The sequence below is a fragment of the Athalia rosae genome, chromosome 5 (genome assembly GCF_917208135.1).
Source record: "Athalia rosae chromosome 5, iyAthRosa1.1, whole genome shotgun sequence".
Lineage (NCBI taxonomy): Eukaryota > Metazoa > Arthropoda > Insecta > Hymenoptera > Athaliidae > Athalia > Athalia rosae.
In genome coordinates this window covers 4,898,858-4,921,670 of record NC_064030.1, presented here as the reverse complement: position 1 = coordinate 4,921,670, position 22,813 = coordinate 4,898,858, and the positions used below count along the sequence as shown (strand labels likewise).

Sequence of the window (22,813 nt, the reverse complement as noted above, 5' to 3'; positions counted from 1 at the left end):
TTAATGTTTTTTTTTTTTTCAAGTATCTCCCTCTTCCGTTCTTTCGTCCGAAAACAAAAAAAAAACCTAGTCTTTTTTTCGCGAAACAAGGTTATGACTTTTCCAAACTACAACGGTAAAGGTGCACATGCCAGATGTTGATATAAAATAGTCGAACACAAGTGTAGAGATAGGCGTGCAGGTATCGCGTTTGGTCCACCGATTCCCTACGAAGAAACGAGGAAAAGGAGTCGCGAGAAACGAATTCGGCCTATTAGTCGCGTACGTCGCTAGCTAAATGCGTAGTTGTAAGAGATATCTGTCTTTAAGGACATTATCTGGATACTCAGCGGCAGGGGTAGCAAAAACGTCCACCCCCGTGGTGCGTGAAAAATGATGCACAACCCCAATCCTTGGTCCCTCCCTTCCTCCCTTTCGAATCCTCCTTCTCCTCCCACGGGGGGTCGGGCCGATGGACCAGCCGGAGGCTGCAGCAACCCCGAGGAAGGTTATACCGTCCCTTTGCACCTCCGCGTCCCTCGCCACTCCGTCGTCATCTCATCCCCCTCGAAACCCCCTTTTCTTCTCATCCTTACAGCCAGTCCTTCAACCAAGGATATGAGTCTGCAGCGCCAACGATCATCCTACTTTTACCCTAGATTGCATTATTGCTTGCAATCGAAATTCGTTGAAATATTGTACGTATGCAAGGACATCGAAGGACGTCTGTGTACTCCAGAAAGAAAGGCGATTCATTGCGATCAAGCGATTCGAACTTGATAAATTTAATAAAATATTCTACTCCAAAATCTCCGGATACTTCGATGCTCGTATAATGTGGAGATAGGAAGACAAATATCGCAGAGAAAAGATAGTGGAACGTGTGTCGGTGGTGGAGATATAGTTTCAGTTTGGGTCCCGGTCGCGTATACCGTACAGTATTTTTCGTCCCGGTTAGGAAAGCGCTGAAGAGGGCAGTCGACGGCGCATAGATGCATGGCCCGTGTATATTCTGCCGGGGGTCGTAAATCAGCGATGGTGATATTAAAAGGTCGCTTATACGCGAAAACATAAGATTTATTTCTGCAGAGCCTACCGAGGAGAGTAAGAGAGTGAGGAAACTGCGAAGGAAAAAGAGACGGCGAAATGAAAAGAGAGAAGGAAAACCGCGGGGGAGAAACATTGGCGAACCCCTACGGTCAAATAATCGTGTCGTTTGTAGGGCGGTTTGTTCCTGCTAATATCGAGCAGCGAAAAAAAACGGAAAAAAAACGGAAAAAAAAAAGAAAAAATCAGGGAGAAATATATTAGCTATACATATATACGTACATATACCGAATCCAGAAGGTCTTTTCTTTATGAATAGCCATTGTGCGCTGAATATTAAATTTTTTTATTTCATCATCATTATTATTAGTTTTTTGTCTTTTCAACCGATTTACATTTTTTTTTTCCTTCTTTTTCATTTTACACCAAAAATTCATGGGAAAATTCGAAATTTCACACACGGTACGAGTGGTCTGTTCGAATCAGAGCACCGTATTATTTTTATCCCTTCATATTCCGTGTACGGGTTTGCGAGCGAGGCGCGCTTATTAGGCCGTTGTTATACAAGCGGCGTTTTATCTCTATTTTTATTTCTTCAGGTATCCAATAACCGCGGATTATATATGCGCGCGACTCGTCGCGGTTAGTTAAGGGCTGTCACCGTCGTCGGTCGTGCATAGAACAGGATATTATGGGCCAGCTTCAAATAATAAGATCTCAACCGCAATGACTGAATGTGACGACTGCTGTTTTTGCCGCTCGCAATGATGTACGCACACGCATACGTCGTACACTCCGATAATACAAGCTCTTCCATGTACGTCGTACGTACATAGGCTATATAGCTATCTCGAAATCAACGTTATCTCCCGCAGCTATACGCGCCATTCCGTCAGACTTATATCCTGACTACCGGTCGCGTGTACGACAGGAAATGTCTGACAGGTAGAATAGTTCGATTGGTTTTAATGGGGAATTCACCTCGATCGAATAGCATCACATAATGTGAAAATATTCGTCATATTATATACGTTGGGATATATCTGGAATTGATTATTTTTCTTTATTCTTTCACTCAACCGTCACATATTGTTCCATGCGATCGGGCGACGTCGTATAACGGGAGAAACGAGCTAATTTGTAAACCGCGAACGCAAATATACCCAATATGGTATATACGGTGAAGCTTTTTTTTTTTATTTTTTTTCTCTCATCAAGGATAAACGAAGGATGGCAACGACTTGGATGCGATAGATTCGTAGCTGTAGATTTGTCCAATAATTTTTCGAATCCTGCAACTGTAATTTTTCATTCAAATTTCGTTACGGTTTGGGAAACGTAGGTATTATAAATTTTTATGGACATCTTTACGGTATTCGAACGTTCAAATAAATTGTAATGATTTACGAACGGTGCAATTAACATCATAATTGTTTGTTAATATGTATAACCGCACTCGGAACATGGGAACTGTAATTTCCCATAGTATGATTTTTTTTCGTTCAATTTTTTTACACCCGAGTCCCGCCGGATGATTTACGTACGTTTTTCATCGAATGCGTTTCTCGAGATGCTAAAAAATTTCATTTCACGAGCTAATTGCGCCGCACGATTGAAAACGCAGCTACATCCTGTGCTATGTAAAATAGCTTCGGAAGGAAATAGGCAAACGGTAATAGGCAAACGGTGAAACGACGACGTTCTATACGGTTCCACCTGTGCGCCGGGGGATCATCGAAAGATGAGAAAAGCAACGACAGTGCGTCACTTAAATCATGCAGTTGGTTAGGTATATTTACGACGAGCGTATAGCGCTTACGCGTATACCGTATGTATGAGCACACGTGCGTCCAAGCATAGCGAGAGACATGTTTTTCACGCGTATTTCAGTAGCGCGGTGCGAGCTGTTACAGTCGGTGGTCAGTGGTCACAACGTCTACCCACCGACAACTCCTGAGATACCTCACCGACGCGTCCCTCTCGACGATCTCGGGAGATCAGTTTCGAAAAATCGAGAAAAACGTGGAGGCGAATCGCCATGCCAAGTTTTGCCTCCTTCAGGCGAGGCTGCGAGCAAACTCGGAACAAAAAAAAAAAAAAAAACATTTGCAGGTATGCTACTGCAGGTTCACTTTACAGCTTGGAAACACTTGGCGAAATTTTCAAAATACCGAATGGAATAATTTTCGAAACGGAAATTTTTCGCTGCATTTTTGCACGAACATCGCGATCCTTTTGAGAAATGATGAATTCTGTTTTCTTTTTCTCTGATAACTTGGAGTTATTCGAATCCGTGGAAGACTGTAATCCACAAGAGTTATACATGCACGAAATCCCCGAGGGATTTGTTCGTACCGATGAAAAGGACGTGTGGGAAGGTTCGATGATTTGATATTCTAGCTGCATAAGAATCAAATGAGCGAAACTTCGCCGAACGAAGTATTCGTATAATCGTTTTCCCTCGGACGTACATGTACGCGGAGCGACGTCGATGTATTATTAGAATTTAACGGCAGCAACTTAAGAACCATTGGATTTAATTAACAGTAAAACGAATATAATTAAGAGGTCACGCTCCAGGATTCAAGGCCGATTATACTTCAATTATGGACTGAAATATAAAGTAGGTATACTCAAGTATAACGTACACTCCGAATCGATTGCACGCGCGAGTATTAAATCGTTATACGAGAATTAAATGATTTTAAAAGAAATATTCGAAATCAACGCGTCGTCGAGTTGAAAACTTATCGTCCTTCTAATTACCGGAGCAGGTAGGAGAATAATCATTTTATTTATTTTTTTGTTTTTTCTTCAAGAAAAGAAGAGAGAAGAAGAGCGGAATAAAAAATTGTCTTTGTTAAACGGTATATACCTATGTACGGGATCGGAGATAGTTTTGGATAACGGCCGAGGACAACAGGTAGGCAACGAGATCAATCTGTGATCCCCTCCAATAACCGATCGATCGATTCCTCGCTGTGCGCCGAGTGTCTTGACGGGCAAACAATTGACCGACAGGATGTCGATTATCGATGGTTTTTGCTCCGATTTCGTTTTTCTCCAAGCGCATAATTAGCTTTCGTTGTTCTAGCACGCCCTGAGCTGCTTCCGTTCGCGGACAAGTGCTGCTCTCCTCCCGTTTCTGATGGTGCATGAACCGATCACGGGATCACAAGCGCACGATGGTGGCTCGATTCCTCTCCTTTTTTAGAATATTCTTCGAGCCCTCGTATGAACGGGCAATCTCTCCAGCGTTACGAGGGAAAGAGCCGAAGAGATCCGATACCGCGCGTTACATGAATTTACGTAAAATATATCGGCTACCATACGCGCGAAGCGCGGGGGCCTATTTAATAGCCACCATTCGTCCGCACTTCGGATATTCCGCTGCAATATAATGTATGCAACTTATAACGTATAATACGAGAGTACGTTACCATGAAAAAGATGAACTCTGTAAACGCAAATTTGAACGCTCTTTAAATCCCCATAATATCCTTAATTAGTTATACCATTATCCGACGCACGGCAGCAAACTCAATTTGACGGTCGGGTTTATCTTACCCGCGAAAGAGATGCCGGGGATTTTACGACTGCGGTAAGGTTTTCGAATCGGCATCACACGCGCTTCGATTTTCTCACAATTTTCCGATCCGATCGTCGCGGACGTGTAGGTACGCGAAATTAGGGATAATTATAAACGTGGTCGAGTATAACAGACATGCGTATGTAATAATAATAATAATAATAACAACGATAATAACATACGTAATATGAGATATGTATCTATGGGGAGTTGTTTTAAGTGTCGTATAAGAAAGAAAAGGAATGAGATCGTCGTAAAAGTAGAAGCTTGATCGCGACAACCGGCGGAGGCAAGCGATGCAGCCATTCCGAGAATACGATTAACCGTCGTTCATTCACATCTCCCTCCTATTTCTCCGCGCTCTTCATCTTCATCCAGCTCTGACTTACGAAGTGGCATCTCTCAGCGGGACCGTTTCTCGATCCCCCCTCCCCCCCCCTAGGTTTGATGTACGAAAGTCTCAACACCGGTAGCATAGCCATGCACTCGTTACCATTACGCAGTTATGCTCGATTGTACGGTGACGGATTTTCTACTCCTTGCCGATGATTCCTTCGTATTGATTTATATTTTTATCTTAGCCCTGTTTTGATTTCTGGCCTTTGCACCTCTCTATCCCTGCAGCATAATCTCCCTCCACGTTCCGCATCCTACCCCACCCTTTCTTCTTCGTCTTCTTGTTTTAGTTTTTTACAATCTTCTTCGTTTTTTTTTTTGCCTCCTTTTTCTTTATACGAACACGTAGTCCTTCTCGCGTAATGACCATCGCTATACGCTCGAATGCGCCTCGGTGAAGTTGGAACCAACAAACACCGACTCTCTGGAGCAGAAGCTGCAGCGGCGCGAGATATACGTACCGTACGTACGTTGTACAGCGGACCACCTCCTTCCCCCGTACAAATCGCCATGTTATAATACTCGATCCCTCTTTTACCCCAGGCACACGCACTAGCATTCGAGTTTGATTCTCTTCCATTATTTCTATTTCTATTTTTTTATTTTTTTTTTATTTTCTTCATATATTCTTTGAAAATAATTTCGCAGACGCGTACGGATATTATTACCCTATGAAGTCAGTCCTGCACCGGATTCGTTCTTGCGCAGCTTAGCTGCTAGGTTACAAGGTACATGGAGATTATATATTTGCCCCTGGGTAGGGTAAAGTTTACTTTTAATACTCAATGTCCTGTCCTCGCTTTTACATATCAATGCGGTTCCTGATGCGGCAGACCTCGTTACGGTGTCCAGTATTTTGTCGTCTTCTCTTCTCTTTTTTTCTTTCTCTATATCGTTCTTTCTCTTTTTTGACACCAAAATGTAATTGATACAGACGAAATGAAAGAAAAAAAAATAAAATAAAATAAAAATTAAAAGTAAAAAGAAGAAAAGAAATAATAAATATATAAAAATTACAAGCCCGGTAAATTATACACACCTCGTACACCTTATACAAGTGAAATTAATACCGGCTACGGAGGTCATACTGGTTAGACCGTGTCAGTTATAAAAACCAAAGTTTGTAATTGGACGATTGTCAGTATGAAACGTTATCTAAGGATATGTGTAATCTATAGGAGAAATATTTGGTGTACAGCAATACGTATATAATATAGCCAGATATGTAACATTGAGGGGAAATTAACCGTTCGAGTGCGACTGTACATATATATATATATATATCTATTCATTCACCCACGCGAGAGGATGTCGAACGGTACTATACTGTACGGGGTGTTGAGATATTATTTTTCATCGTTTTATAATCGTAACGAATTATTTTTCCAATCATAAAACGGCAAAAATCATCCATCCACGAGAGTTCACAAAAAAGGACTCATACCCTTGTACCATACATATCTTAATCCAGTTGAGATTTTCATTGTTTTTTTATCAATCAAAGATCTGATAAAGTGCAGGTGATATTCTTCTCATGATGAGAGGAAAAAAAATTAATAAGTTAGTAAAAATGTCTATAAACGAGCTTGTTACACACATGGCGTTTTTCGTGTTTTTTTTTTCTGTCCAGCATGCAGACGATTCGGCGAATTGAAGGAACGATGAGAATTGAATATGATTCGGTTTTTGTCGCACATTCGTTACATATATGTTATATTATATATATAAAATACGTGATCCCAATAAACGAGAGGCAAGTTTTGATTATTTTTATATTAATTAACTGACACGTGTGGATATTATATCTTAGGTATTATATACATATATATATACACAGATATATGAGCAAGAACTAAGGGTATACATGCTATATAAAGACGAATGCCCGGTCACACGTTACCTCGCAAAACATAATAGGCAGAACCCGTTTTCATGCATGCAGCTAGTATACGGCTACCGCTGCAGCAGCAGTGTCGATGACAAACGTTACGTGTGGCTACCTTGACAGGGTTTCAAGTAGCTTTTATCCCACCCCGACATATAAGCGCAAAAGTCACACACTTATTAGATCTATATACATATCCGGAATTACCACTTTTTAATAATTATATTATCACCGCAAAGTATACAATTAGCCAGACTTGTTTCGATTCATCACGTGTGCGGATAATACCTATATCCTCGTCTATTTTATACAATCGACGACGCGGTCATCGAAAACAGGTGGAAAAATGGAACGGCGCGTCTTTCTTTGTACCGATGAACGATTTGAAAAAATTATTCCGACCACAGCGAAGAATTTCTCGTACACATCGTCCGTACCTGCATAAATTGAGGGATCGATTGAGCGCGATGCGGACGGTACGTGAAATATATTAGATTTCCAGATAAAACGCGTCGAATATCGCTCGTATACTCTGACCGAAAATCATCCATTAGAGAGAATCCGGTAGAATTTCAGTAGAATTTCAGAATTCTCCGAGCGTTTCCTCAACATTTTCGCAAATTCTGCCGCGGCGGCGAGCTCGCCCCGCGTATCCCTGATGATAGTTTTTGCCGCGCAAGATTTTTTGCACCACCCCTTCGACCCACCCACCTTCCGACCTCATCCCCCGGCACTCGCTCTCCTTCCCCCCCCCCTTGACGGGGGTGGATGATATATGGCCGCCCCCGAGACACTGGCCGCCCTCTGCAGAGCGAGACACCGATAACCGGAATTCTGGAGAAGAATTCGAACTACACACATACCTATACACGTACAACGTATACCAACGTATCCTGTAAATACGTCTGTATAATCCATGTATTGTATACGTAGTCACACGTTTTATACACATACTACCTACGTTATACGTATATTGCAGCGGAATCGTTAGCAGAGATTTTGTGCCTAAGTCTAGCGAGTTAACGAGATTTGTGCGAAAATTTACACGTATACATTTCCAGCGGTGTCGGATTTTTATGGTTTGAAAATATTCGAAGGATTTTACAAATTTTCCTACAAGGACGATATCGAATCGAATTACACGTTATTCTTCACGATTCAATGGTACAAAAATTTTGTTTCAACAACCGTACGGTTTTTCCAGTCCTGCACGCATGGGGATTTTACAGTACACGCGTATATAGGGGTTCGGGAATAGAAAGGAAAAAGATGAAGTAGAAGAGGAAATGGAGAGAGAAGATTTTCGTGGGCAGAGAGGGGAAAACAGGAAAGGCAAAGAAGTCCGATCTCCTACGAATTAGCAAAATATCAACAACTGCTCTACCCGCACCCTCCCCCACAGCGCAATGAATCAACTTATTTAAGGGTAGTTGGATTTCGCGACTCGATGCACGGAGACCTCCTACCCCACGTCCTCGACCGGTTCGGGAATGATTTATTGTACTTCTGGTCTAGCCACCCCCAACTGCAGCAGTAGACCCGGCGAAGCCTCGACGAAGACGAAGACGACGCGGTGCCAAATGAACGCGAATATCACTTGCTTCGTAAACTTTATTCGCGATCGCGCGCATGTTTTGCTCTGTACATTTGTTTTTTTTTGTTTTTATTTTATTTCACCAAAATAATCCAAGTAGAATACCTGGTTCGGATCTGCGTTACTTCGAAGAATAAAGGGGAGGTTTCGAAAAAGAACTTTCACAATTTAAAATTAAACACTTTTCTTCATTATACGTGCAACGTGCGATGTTCTTGGTAATGAAAATTACCGGCGGACACGCCCGAGATACGGAGGTAGGAAAGATGTAACTTAATCGCGAGGATGTAACAACCGACATAGTAAACCTATCCGGAGTAAAATGAATAATCGTCGATGGTTTTCGCGGTTGAAAATACGAGTGAGTGGTCCCATCCTTGCGATGTTGACGCAGCATTGTAAACCGTGGACAATGGCAAGTTCGCGTCAATGTTATATATACAGGGCGAGATGCGCGTGCCAAAAGGCGAAGGGCGAAGTGCGAAGAGCGAAGGGCGTCGTAATTAATAACTTGGGATTGATTAAGGTGTCAGATAAGTCTATAGAGCGGTCGCACGGTCCCCGACGCGTTACAATATGATTAATAATTTTGAGATAGCGTCCCTTTTCACCGGGGCAAGAGACCGATTTTAGGGTGGAGACCGCGCCCCGCGACCATATAGCTTCTCGTCGTGAGCTGCACCACTTACGACCTATATAAGGCCTAATAAATTGCTAATCACTTTCGCTGTCCCTCCATCTTTCGATATTCGAGCTAGGACCGATTTCAAAATTGAAACTATAGGGTGGGTAAATTAAGATCATGTTTTATATCAATGGCTAGATTTCTGATTTTTTATTTTTTCCTTTTTCCTTTTCCTTTTTTGTTCCTGCAGGATAGATGAACCTATTCCGATATACATAGAACGTGCAGTGAGAGCCGAATACCCGGCGGCATGGGAAGCGTTGAGCGATCGTCTATGCAAATGTCTAATCCTTTCTAAAATCTGTCAGAGTGACGTTGACGAATTGGTAAAGACTTTAAAACTCGCTCAGACAAATTGCGATCCTAAGATCCATTTGTTTTAACCGTAAAGTCAACCAGAGCCCGTTCAATTCGTTTTATAAGGAAATAATCGGGCGAATCGACGACGTCCAAATTAAATGTATATAAATTCGAGTAAGTTACGTAAATTCAACAGAAATTCACTCGAGATCAGTGATGATTCCTTCATCAAGTTATAACGATATTTTCCATAGATTCCTTTCGCAGAGGTAAAAGAAAATATTTTGCAAATAAAAATATTAATCGAACATATACAAGCAAATGTATGCGGTGGTTTTTGAATTTTTAAACCCCGTAAATTAGTGGGGGTGAAAATTCAGATTAGAGGTGCGTGTGATCTGGAGTGTTGTGAAAACTCAGATTGACAGATTTAAATTGCCCTGGACACATAATCCGCGTGCGTTGCTTCTCACCTCAGTGACAGTTGGACAAACCGCGGGGCTCAACTCTTTACGCGGCTTACACCAACGTCACGTTCTGCGTCACATATGCCTTCGGGATTCCCTGAATTAAGTTATCCCTCTATAACGCCGAGCAACCCCCGCGCTCCTATTGCATATATCCAACTGACAAATTGGATAGGTTTAAAAATTGCGGGTGTATAACATCCGCGTGTTATACCTTTCGTGTCTACGTGTATAATGTACTTATTCGCGGCAAAGACGACCGTTTCAGGCATAAATGAGGGCTGGGTATAACCCTTAAAAATTTACGAGGGAGTTTCGCGCGGGGAGGTTCACCTATACCTATTATTTGTTATCGCGCGCTTGAAAATTATGCGCGGTCAGGTGGAACGCGAAAATATTTTTCTGCTACCACCCTATTGTCTTCCGCGACGTTCTTTGTATTATACAGCTATCCCACCCTGTACGTTGATTAATTTGCCACGAGGGAAGAAATACATTTGGAAAAAAAAAAAAAAAGGAAGTTTGACATTAAACTGCGATATAAAAAAATTGTTGCAGGTTCGAAAAAATTTTACCCTTACAACCCTCCCTTCCTCCGCCCTTTTACAACTCGCGAGACTTTACATCGATGAAGTTTCGACCCTTGTTATGTCCCGTGTTATATATTCAGCAGTTTTGGTACCTCGATTTTTATATGAGCTCATAACGGGACACAAGTTTATCGCCTGCATCGAGGTGAAACGTATTTGAAGTAAAAAAGTTGTCTTAATTAATTTTTTGTCTAATAGGATGGGAAAAAAAGATCGTGGTTTTTTTTTCTACAGGAAAACCACATGATAATGTTGAAAATTTATACTACATTACTCTCGCATGTGTGTCGATATTTCTTCGTGACTTGGTGAAGGACGCACTGAAACGTTAATGGAAAGTGAAAACAAGAGAGACAAGAAATTGAGGAAAGTCAAGGTTGGATTGATTTCCAGCATATCGCAATTCTGCACAATGTGCTTCACGTATTTCATGCAAATCGTAACGTGTCGATCGGGTATATAACTGCGTAAATAATTTAATCCGTGTACACGTGATTCTTACAAAACGGATTTCATACGTAGAAATATAAAGCTTCGATGGATTCTAAATTGTAGATGGACATATATATACATGAGATAGAGATAAGCCAGGCGAGGAGGACTCTGAGTAAGATGGAAAGGTATTAAGGAGAGAAAGATCTTTCCTTGGGGCGATGTATCATTTGCTCGGAGGTCGTTAGCCGGTTTCAATTAGTTTTCCCTAGCTCTGACCGCCCCACACCGTCCCACGCGGAGCTACCCTTAATCGTGTGGGCCAGTTTTTTCTTATAATTAGGAAAAGCTCGTTAATGTGCGACGAGGAGGTTCTCCCCTCGATATCCACGATCCTTTACTTTTACCTTGAAGTGAAATGCGACGGAGCTGGAGGCTCAGCCTTTTCGTAGTTGACAATTTGTGAAGTCCGAGAAATCTACGACCCCGTAATGCGTAGCTCTACCTGCTTACGTAGTAGGACGTGTTTCTTATCGCTTCAGTGGAATATACTTCGAGAACGTATACGCAATAATGTATATCGCGCCGAGCGCGTAATACGATGTAAAAAAGCAAACTCATAGTATTATTATATACTTCATGCAAGAATGGTCATTATACCGCAAAGCATGTCTGACAACATTGATCGATCAGCATCGCTTTACCTGCTGCTGCACTTATAATAAAACCGCAAACCGAGAATTTGAATATGAGGGCTCGTGGTTGTTCCGCCTGCCGGTCATACCCGCAATATAATAACTGTATACTAAGCGTATGTATATGTAATATATCTGATCTTGTAGCTCCTCGATAATTCATCGATCGAAATAATTAATGTGCAATCATGAGTAAATTATTAAAACGAAAGCGTATCGCTCTAGCCCATCGCACGATAAATCTATCAGGGTTGAATAAGAAAAGTATGTTGCACATCGCAACATAGGAGCGAATGTACGGAAAAGGGGGTGAATAATGCTGCACAGTGGTGGCTACCGACATCTAACGGAATGTTCACCTACTAGCTCTACGGGGATGCGTCTGCAGGGGTTACACATTCCAACTGATCTTCAGATGGAAGGAACAATGGCGGACGAAGCCTCAACGCTGGATCGTTACCTTTCACCGGTGAGTAGTTTACTACTGCCAAAGACCTAAGCGCTTCCGCGATTTTCTTTATCGGAGGGTCGAATTTAGGAGAACTTTGTTGGCTAATAAAGTTTCGGATCACTTACCGAATAAAAGAGCGCCAGCTATCGATGAATCCCTTTTCCACTGCGTAGAATATCTTTTCAGGATCTTCGCACCTCAGGATCTCATTTCTGTTTTTGCCGTAGTAAAAATCTGCCAACTCGTCTTTTTGATTTTTTGCTTTAATTTTGTCGTCCTCTTTTGCCTTCTGCGCGTTCTCCATTCGTTCCTTGAAAAAAAAAGAGACGATTTGCTAAATTTTCGTTTATTACAATGAAAGTGGGATATAATCGACTTATAGAAAAAAACTACTTACCACGCACACAGAGCAAGGTGAGGTGGTGATCGGATATTTCTGGGCGGTAGGAAAATATTTTTCGAGAACAACCCACACTTCCTGTGGTACAAGCTTCCTACTCGCATCCGGTGTTTTGAGGGAGTTGTGTTCACATTGCAAATCTTCGTTGAAATTGATTATCTTCTCATTTTCCTCCATCTCCTTAGGACTACCAGCATCTTCTCCTGGCTGCTCGTTGTTGTCAGATGCTGCCTTTTCATTCTCCATGTCTTCTGTGAATTTTTCCATTGCTAGGCGACGCCAAGATCTCAAAGAATCGGCACCAACGATATAACTAGTTTCTGTCCTGTGAAAATAAACGCTCATATATGGTACGGTCGTCTCTGAGAAAAGAAGATAACATAAAATTTCTCTTGAATGATGAAAACTTACGGCTCCTTTGAGTTTCGCATTAGTTCAGCGACTTCTTTCTGATCTTTTTCAAGTGCCATTTTGAACCGCATCATCTTACACTTGTGTTCGACGCAAGGTTTGCAATATGAATTATCGTCGAGTCGTGGACCACCGCGATATTTATTGTAGAGCAAGTCTGCAGCATCTCGAGGAATATATTTCGCTCGATTGATGCGCAGCGGGTCTAGGTTGTAATGGGGGCATAGTAAAACGGAGTTATCAATAGGTGGTACTCCGTTTGACGACCACGGACCATTAAGCCACTTCGACAACCAATCGGAAGGAATCCATTGGTAGTCCCCAGATTCGGTAGCGTTTGAAACTATGTTGAAAAATTCGATGACGAGCTGTCGCTTCTCGTTTTGATCCTCTATATCCTTTTGCTATAAAATGGGAATAGAACGAATTATCAGATCTTCCGAGATTACCAAACTTCCAATTTTTTTATCAAGTAGCAGTGAATAATTACCTTCTCCTGCTGGACAGCAAGCAAGCTCAACTCGTGTTTGACGTTTTCTTGTTTGACTAATTGTCGAACGGTATCACTAACTTCCCATCTTTCAAATTCCATCTGAAAGTGAAATTAAAAGGCCACATTATTGAAGATCATTAAATGGTGAAGATCAGATTCAAGTGCATAAACCTCTTACCTCTTCATAGAAATCACGATCTCCACAGCTCATGGCTCTGTGAGCATCGCCATTCAATTGCTGGTACTCACTAGATAACAGTCTTGTTACTATTTTTTGATTTTTGATTTCATTGGCGGGTTTTTCTGCGTGTTCATCCATATTTGAAACAGAGTCCTGCGGGTTGTCGTTCAAGCTCGGCGATGTGGATTCTGCTTGCGCGATCTCCGATTTTATGCTTTTCTGATGAAATGTGCGATTCTCAAGCATGTTCTCGTCGGCTGAAGCTTCAGCTTGATTAGAGTGATTTGTATGTTCATCTAATTGTACGCTATTCGCGTCAGGTTCCGACTTTTTCAATTTAATTTTTTTCGAATTACTGACTTTATTTGTATCGTTTACCCTTTTATAAACCAACATGTAGGCTGTGTTTGATGATAAAAATCCCTTCGGTATGCGGGAACGCTTTATAGTTTTTGGCGTATCTGTAATGTTAAAATTACTCCATTGAAAGAGACTGAGGTGATCAGTTTCAGCTTTTTCTGTTGAATGTCACGAACAATGTTTTTTATCAGATAAACAAGTAAATGAGGGTACCATTTAGACCATCTTCAATACGTTTGTTCTGCATTTTTTCGACCTTATCGTCACTGAACTGATACCATTCCCCGTTAGAACTGCAAATATTTGCTATATAATGGCCAGAATGCGCTGAAGCGCCTTTATGACTTAGCACAGCGACTAGATTGTATAGGTGAGTTTGGGGTGAACTTTTCAAGTACTCTGACATGTCCAAGTCCTCCGGAAATTGAATAAATGAGGTCAATTTACGCTTTTGTCGAGAATCCCTGTAAAAAGAATCAAAGTTTAAGCATTTATTCCTGGATTAGACACAATTGCTATAGTAAGGTAAACATAGAGTTTGAATGATCAACTCACCGATCAAAAACAAAGCGTAGCAACTGAATGTTCAATGTGTCCGGTAAAGAATCAAGTCTGATAAATCTTTTAGCATCTTTTTTCTCATCGCATGTAGCACAGAGGTATTTGTTGGCACCGGTTAACTGCTCGACCATAAGGTACGTTTCCAAAGCCTCTTTTAAAGTTGCGGCTAACTGCAAATCAAGCTCGTAGAAGGTAGTAGGCGTGGAATATTCCGTCTTGCAAGTTGTACAGCTGAAAGTCGTTGTGGTTGATAGCATATACATCCAAGCTGGAGATCCATGAAAGATGTCAATCAAACCTACTTACCAATTGACATAACTGTATTTGCCTTGGCTAAGCTTCTGTAGGGTATGTGTCAGTACAATGTTTTGTTGGAGTTTTCTTTCAATATGGCAAAGAAGAAGTTTAGAAAACTCTTGGGCGTCTTGTTGCGTTCTGGTATCCAAAGACAACGCGATCGCGAGATTCGTTGGATCTAATGATTTTCTGTTACCAAACTGCAGCATTGCGAATAGATACTGCAGTTGACCAACTGCTGTTATAGGGTGATAAGGTTGTGCATTCTTTTTCGCAGTTACTAAGTTCTCGCTCTCCTCAGGATCTTCAGTTAATTTCCATTTGTATATCACACGCCTGCAATAGGAATTCAATGCAAAGAATAATTAGTCGAGGGATTGGATCATTGTTTTGATACGGCCAAAAATTGCACACCATACCTCATATCTTCATTGTGAAACCAAACTTGAATTAAGCTATTAACATAGCAAGTGGCACCCAAATTCTTCAAACCAACATACTGTGTCGGATCACGCAGCTCAGATAGCGAACTTTCGAGTGGTGCTATTTCAGCAGGCTGTGATTTTATATATTTTTCTTCACCCATTCCAGTTAAACATTGGGGATTATTAGTGCAATTTCTCCTGAAATATATGAAAAAGTGAGGGAGATATAGGGAACTCACAGCCGCCCAGAAAATTTAAGAGTGTAGAAAGAGAATCTCAGTCGTACTTGCAGTTTTTACAGTTCTTCAGGCCAATTCTATAAGCAGCATTCATGTGCACATCTTGTATTTGATCGACAGATATATTCTCTACCCAAGACCAGGCCAGTTTGTCTAAATCTATTTTTTTCACAGGGGCCATTTTTCCGCCTGGAAAAATAATGTAAAGTAAGAATGGTCAAATTTTTCTTATGATAATTAAAAATGATTCATGTTGGATTTTTCTGTTCGCCATGTCTCAAAGCAGTAGAGGCAAAACTGAATCAATCCTTGCAATGTAACCGATGCTGTATCAAATACTCACCGACGAAATAAGCAGTTATTAAGCTTCAAACACTTGAGGTTAACTATCGTCAGATACCTACGCGGCTCTACCGTGTTGTTTGTTTACGTCATTTTAATTTGAGCTTCATCACTCAGGATAATGCCAAAATAACCCTCACTCAAACGTTATTCTCTGAAAAATACGCGGTGAATATTTGAGACGCAATTGAAGCCAAATATCTTAATCATTTACACCAAAATAATATCAAAATAAGTCTGCTAGTCGTTGATGACCAACTGTGTGGACGTTGCCATATGCAATAGTGAGGATAGTTCAACGTTAGTTCACCCCAGGTTCACCCATTGGAGTATAGGTGAGACAAATATTTTGAAACTGATCAGCTCGATGATGTAGAGATTAAAGTTCCAACGATATTTATTCAAATATTTCATTCGCTAAAGATCTGCATCAATATCGATTTGACACTACTCTTCTACCTTTGCTTTCATTGAAGAGGCAAATGAATATTCCCATTCAGTGAACAGCACCGGCTTCAATAACCAGCTGTACTTTTCAACCTCTACGTCAAAGTGCAAATCTTACGTTTTTTCATTTCCTTTTTGTGAAATATCGCATGAATAAATCACGTGGCACTATCGAGGATACTACTTGAGATAAATAATCAATGCTAACACAGCGATATACTTCATAACGATAGTTAATTTTAGGAATCAATTCTTTACGACCGCAATAACCTAAATGCAGGTGACAGCTTGTCATACTGACAACTAAAAGCTTTCTGCGAATGGATAAAAACTACTCTGGAAAAATCGCAGGTAGCTTTAATCAAGCCGGTGTGACAGTATGTCACAACAACAAATAGGTAAATATTGTCTTACAGATGCTAATTTCGATAAATATTTTGAACCACTGTTTTTAACAATGTCAATTGTATCACGTGTACTAAGCACTAGAGCTAGAATATGTACCAGTATCACTGCTAGTTTCTAGTGCGTCACGTGATAGCTAGTGATCTAATCTCATACCATCGCACATTTTGCTCGAGTAGTTATGAGACTTATTTTTACTCGAATTTATAGTTGGCACGGATATTTTATTGGAGTTTTTAGAGGTGGCATTTCACCAAATACTCTTTGTCAGGAATTTGTATCCGAAGGAGATATTTGTACGTAAACAAATCTATGGCATTGGTGTACAGATCTCTGAGCACCCAGAATTAAATTCGTACATCAAGGAAGTGCTTAATTCTATCAGGGAACTGATTAGGCATGAAGAGAATTGCATCAGAAAAATAGTTCTTTGTTTTTACAAGGAAGATCGAACACCTGTGGAACAATTTGTGTTTGACCTATCAAATTTACGAGCAAATCTTGCGGTGTAAGTTTAAACAAATTCATCCGTTTGTTTAAACTTACTTAAAATCATTCCTGCTTATCTACTCGATTTCAGACAAGATCCATTTTTTTTAAAAACGGAAGAATCTTTGAGGACCTTATGCCTGAAATTGTCGACTTCTGGATCATATTTGAAGCCACTTCCGCAGAACACAACATTTTCCATCCAAATTCACACTCATGAAGCAGCACATGTTTCTCTGAGTGAAAATCCAAAATGTGATAATTTTCCATGGATTGAAGTTGAAGGCGAGACAGTCAGTATAAAGGAGCAGACTTTGCTACCCCTAAAGACAATCGACACAGAATACTTGAAACTTCAAATGTATGCACTAGAAAATGAAGGTAAGACTTGAAAATAGTTGGAGAGATTCCGATTGTAAGATTTTCATTTCAATGAATGAACAATGCACTTGTACGTTATTTGTCATTGTGAATATTCCAAGGCATCTTTAATATATTCTGGATGTGGTGATCTACTATTCAATTTCCTCTTGAAATAAATATAATATACACAACAAAATACTGTATATCACTATAACGTAACTTTTCATACTAGTAATTGTTATGTTTTAATTACAGTCGGCAAACTGGCATCTATAGGTCAGTGCATTCCTAGCTTGCAGGTGATTTGCAATGATGTATTTTTTCTTTCCCATTTTTTTCGCCTTTTCGTTTCATTTGAAAGAAATATTCAATAGTTCTATAGCTTGATTCAGCCTGGTACAAATATTTTTCTGTTCTCCGTGACATTTCTCATCAGCAATTTACTTTTAATGATGATAATAATAGCGTCACCATCAAAATAATAAGAACCTTAGAGCTCACAACAAAGTCAGCAGTTGATCGTGAGTATGCACCAATTTTTGCTGAATATGCTGCAACATGAGCGACAAAATTTTGCTCATGGGTTGAATGAAACAAGTGCGCATAAGGCCCTGAAAAGAACGAAAATAAATAGTGTTAACTGAGTTACGAATTCCTTGAAAAAGCTTTTAGGAAAAGTCATACACTGAATTTCATTAAATACTGGGAACAAGTATGTTCAGTTCTAAGACTTCATTGCCATATAATTTGAATACCTATGGCATATATTGCGACGTCACCTCCGCCGTGTTGAGCCTCACTAGTTATTATAGTAGCTTGCTGACTATAAGTGAACTCGCGGGTATTCTGCCGTGTGGGATCGCTTCTTCTGGCTACTGTTGCATTATAAACTTCGTAACCCATGTTATTTGGACCACCTGTGCCATAGCCCAAAATCGTATAGGGTACGCCGTCATATTTAGAATTCCGGGCAATCCCTGAACAAAACATTAAAGCAGTATTATTAGGGGTGTTATCTCTGCTCTGCAAAAATCACAGATTGCAGCCTTTTAGACATACCTAGAATATCTGCTCCCCTATCACTGACACCATTGAAAGTCATAGAATGAGTGTGATCACTTGTCACCAATACCAATGTTTCACTAAGATCAACTAGTTCTAAGGTCGAACGAACGGCTTCAGAGAGTCTGACGGTCTCTTGTAAAGCTTGGGCAGCATGTCCACGATGATGTGCGAAGTCAATCAGACCACCTTCAACCTAGAAAAGAACCTGTACTTCTAATTCGTACATTCCGACAAGACTCGTGGTTGCGATTATCGACATTCGTCTCGGGTGTTGAGCTGCTATGCTGTGATAGAATTCTATTGTATATTACCACAAGGATGTAGCCTTTTTCCGATTTTCGCAGCATTTTTATAGCAGTGGTAGTCATATTTTCTAAGCTAGGCATTCCTTGGGGACTTGTATCCCTCTCCCAATCCATAGCAATATGACCATTAGCGAATATTCCCAATAGAAACTCAGTTTCCTGAAGATCGGCATTGAATAATTCTTCAGTATTCTGAACTATGGTGTGTGAAAAGTTTCTGCGTTCCTTGTCTGCAGCCCAATCTTCCATAAGTTTTCGCCCGTCTTTACTGTAGCATGCCCAGGTGTCCAGTGGATCACCTGCAGTACCAGTCACATTACTTTGCAACATTTGTCTGCCACCTCCCATTATTACCTGTACCAAAAAGCTGTATAAGAAAACATCACTCAAGCCTCGTTTATAAAATTTTATAGGGGAGCGCGGGACAATATGGGGTTCCTGAGTAATCTATGAGAAACTTTTTTTTTCCAAATTTTCAATCCAAAATGATATTTGAAGTCCTTCTCGATCATTTTGAACAAATTTTTACGAAATCTTTGGGGGTACCCCATTCTGCCCCCCTGCCCCATATTGCCTCGCGTTTCCCTAGAATCGTGAGCAGTAAATCAATCTCAACTCTGAAACCATCAAGATAAAATATGTTAAAAAAAGACATGCACTGTCTTAATTTTTTTCGAATTTTCGATACTGCAATGTGTAATGAAATTGTTCATTTTCCAATCAAAACCTTAATATTCCTTCCCGGTTCGTCCTCGATAAGTTGTCTGGCTACGTCTTTACATTTTGCAGCGTTTTGAGGCATCTTTGCCTCGCATTCCCAGTTTCTATCTGGTACGTGAGCAAACAGAGCCGATGGTGTTGCGTGAGTAACTCTGGTCGTAGTTACGAATCCTAATTTGTGAAAAAATCGGAGCCAAATCTTATCAATGAGTTACAATTCAGTCGAGTTAAGTAGGCCCTAATTTTCGATTACAAATTTCAGATTCTTTGTAGAATCACACCGGAGGACCTGCTACGATTATTCTACGTTACAACAATTAACTAATTACTACATCAGTGAATACGCCAAGCAGTAATTAATTCTTAATCCTAACCTGTGTCTTTACCAGCTTGTTGTCCCCAGGCGATAATAGAATCGAGATGATTCTCTTTTTTAAGACTTGCCTCGCAATCAGCAAATTTTACATTAGCATCAACTCCTGCTACATAATTATTGGTTTTCACACCGCAAAAGATCGCAGTCGCAGTAGAAGCTGAATCGGGCACTTGTTTGTCCGAGTCATAGGTCTGAAAATTCGATGAATTTTCACAAAGGTGACATGCAAATGTGATAGATAAATTACTGTTCTAAGGTGACAGTTCTTCGGCCTTAAACGAAAGTATAATTTGCGTGAAAAATGTATTTAGGTAGGTATTACATTATTCGTTACATGCATATTTGATAATAAATAGATTACAGCAGCCCCTCTTTTGCGCTGCATGATATTGTTTTTCCACCATGACCTCACTGAATGATCAGGGCTATGAGATATTTACCATTGTTTACCGTGAGATTCGATATCAGGGGCAATGGTCTCAAGGTCCGGAGGGTCGCTGAACCGATTGGGGTCTTTAACGCGATCATGAACTCATTGTTAGCCGGCGCGGCTCTTTATACCGACCACGAAATTTGAAGCTTTTGAATCGATTGAATTGATTAAGAAAATCTTATACGTGCTAGTTATTTTTCGCACATAATCTCCGTCGTAATTATCATAAAGATCTCTACGGTAAGCTGGTTTTAAGAGATAAGATATTAAAAATGGCGATGTCGCATCCAGTTCTTGGATTTTCCGATGCGTCTGCGAATGCGAATTTCACTAATCACATTCACGTCGTGCCATAAAATACGAGATTTTGTGATCGCGATGTCAACTACGGTTTTTTTACTTTTGTATACTAATTTTGGCATCTGCGAAATCCATGCAGTGCAGGTATTCAAATGAGATCAAAATGATATTCAAATGAGTTGAAATGTGTGAGTGGCGTGATCAGACTAACACTACATTTTATTTCTCAAGCACAAGGTCTCCGTATCCGGTCCATTGCCCGCTGTTGAAAAAAAGGAAGCGTACAATAAAAGATAATCACAATAAATTTCATACCTTGAGCAGTCCGACATGTGGGAATTTTTCCCAAGAGAGATAGCTCTCTTCGCCGGCGTTGTAAATTCTGCTAGCGGTTATTGTATCGGGACTCATACCATCCCCAAGGAATATGATAACATTTTTTGCCGTATTTGTATTCCATTTATAATTTAACGAGGCATCTAATTCCGAACGGCCAACTTCATGCCAAAAATGTTTATCTATACGTTCGAATGAAACAAGGCAAATTATGCAGGCTGAACTATTCGAACGTGTATAAGTATATTCTATTGACATCTTATATAACAATAACAAGAATGATACCAAAAGTGTAAAAGATAAGACGTCGCAAATTCCGTTAATTCGTATTACGTTATCTCCAATTGCATAGAATTCAGAAACTTGCGTGTGTATAATCACGTGTCGGGTAATTCACTTATATTGCACACCTGATGCGATATTGCATACTCATTGTGAGATTACATAATCATGATTACATGAATATCATTACTTCAACAGATAATCCATGTAAAATGACTACATCGGTATCATTGGTCACATAGAAAATTCTGTCACATGTAACGCGTTGTACTACACATGTACGTACGTATTCAGGTGATTCAGTTAGACACGTGATGCTGTATAGTTATACAAAACACACACACATACATGTTTACTAATTATCAGAACGTTGGAAATTATTATTCAAATCTTACCTTCGCTACAGTGTACCACTTGTTGGAGTAATAATGCGTGTAATAAAAATTTGCAGATTGCTAGAGCGTTGCGTACTTGACAATGAGATTCTGTCCCCTGATAATTTTCCATCGTATCTTAAAAGCGTCCGCGGATACGGGACTCCAATCAGTCCGGGTCTTACGAAGCGTTTAAACGACTAACCATTTCTTCGAGGCGTTTCATGATATTATATATACTACCACTATGTCGACAATTCTTCGGAGGATGTTAGTGCGATGCCATGGGAGGGAACACCAAGGGAGGGGGATCAGAGATGGTCAGGGGAAAAGGGGACAGGGACATATGTTCGGAGATAGAAACTGTCCCTAATGTCAAGTGGTGTCCGAGCTTCGAATCCACCAGGCTTCATTGTGTGTGTCCCTTTCCTTCCCATGTTCATGATCATCGTGATCATTGCACTCTCGGAGTGTCGTTACGTTCAGTATACAGATGATGGATCAGCGAGTTCTAATTGAGTCAATTTCAAAGCTCAGAATTAGATCCACCGCAAATGATACTATTATTTTTAGTTCACAAGACTGTGCCTCCTGTTTATTTGTACTTTCAGGGAATAAATTTATTGACCCTCTTTTATGAACCTAAGCAGATACGTGTCTGACGCTCTGCAAATAAACTTTACTACGGCTGCTGAACTATATGTATAAATATTGAACTCCGGATTAGTTGAAGATAGTATCATGTATCTAGTGTATTTGGGCACTTATGCACAAAAGAAGTTAACTCTGTTCAAAATTAATCATATTTTACTGCAGTAGATCAGTTTGAATATGATTACATGTTATATGCATACGTATATCTTATCTCGTGCGTATGCAGCGCAGACGAACAGATTATAATTTTATTATGTAGTGTCTAAAAGCACAAGTCTCATTTTGATCATATTCATTGAGTTATCGTCGGCCAAATTGAATTTTTCCTGAAAACCTAACATTTACTGTGACAATTGACCAGCGATGACATAATTTTTAGTTTGAATTTCAAGTCAAGTTTCATCTATCGAAAGCTTCGACAGAGAATCGAACTTTGAAAGCCCAG

General features: G+C 40.3%; 3 protein-coding genes across 4 annotated transcripts in view; 1 reads left to right on the top strand and 2 right to left on the bottom strand.

Moving 5' to 3' along the window:
- The window catches only part of LOC105689182 (ubiquitin carboxyl-terminal hydrolase 48-like), a 50,529-nt gene extending 34,005 nt beyond the window's left edge, over positions 1-16,524 (bottom strand). Inside the window, exons 1-12 of one of the 2 annotated variants that reach the window (XM_012406022.3) lie at positions 16,385-16,524; positions 15,821-15,973; positions 15,525-15,666; positions 15,233-15,436; positions 14,823-15,149; positions 14,511-14,747; positions 14,169-14,419; positions 13,593-14,056; positions 13,412-13,513; positions 12,922-13,325; positions 12,508-12,835; positions 12,236-12,420 (exon numbers count right to left, since the gene is read on the bottom strand). In XM_012406022.3, the coding sequence (XP_012261445.2) occupies positions 12,236-12,420; positions 12,508-12,835; positions 12,922-13,325; positions 13,412-13,513; positions 13,593-14,056; positions 14,169-14,419; positions 14,511-14,747; positions 14,823-15,149; positions 15,233-15,436; positions 15,525-15,658 (2,636 nt within the window). In that variant the 5' untranslated portion in view covers positions 15,659-15,666; positions 15,821-15,973; positions 16,385-16,524. The remainder of the gene's footprint in view (positions 1-12,235; positions 12,421-12,507; positions 12,836-12,921; positions 13,326-13,411; positions 13,514-13,592; positions 14,057-14,168; positions 14,420-14,510; positions 14,748-14,822; positions 15,150-15,232; positions 15,437-15,524; positions 15,667-15,820; positions 15,974-16,384) is intronic. The other variant, XM_048655281.1, reaches the window with a different exon arrangement.
- On the top strand, positions 16,015-17,719 carry LOC105689184 (mitotic spindle assembly checkpoint protein MAD2B). The gene is made up of 4 exons (XM_012406024.3): positions 16,015-16,154; positions 16,510-16,664; positions 16,882-17,179; positions 17,252-17,719. The coding sequence occupies exons 2-4, from the start codon at positions 16,646-16,648 to the stop codon at positions 17,550-17,552; spliced, it is 618 nt and encodes a 205-aa protein (XP_012261447.2). The 5' UTR covers positions 16,015-16,154; positions 16,510-16,645; the 3' UTR covers positions 17,553-17,719.
- On the bottom strand, positions 17,568-21,940 carry LOC105689183 (alkaline phosphatase-like). Its single transcript, XM_012406023.3, has 8 exons — positions 21,736-21,940; positions 21,038-21,240; positions 19,988-20,180; positions 19,621-19,784; positions 18,900-19,247; positions 18,583-18,781; positions 18,279-18,500; positions 17,568-18,134 (listed from the first exon to the last, which is right to left on the bottom strand). The coding sequence occupies exons 1-8, from the start codon at positions 21,845-21,847 to the stop codon at positions 17,956-17,958; spliced, it is 1,620 nt and encodes a 539-aa protein (XP_012261446.2). The 5' UTR covers positions 21,848-21,940; the 3' UTR covers positions 17,568-17,955.
- Between the last annotated feature and the right edge of the window lie 873 nt (positions 21,941-22,813).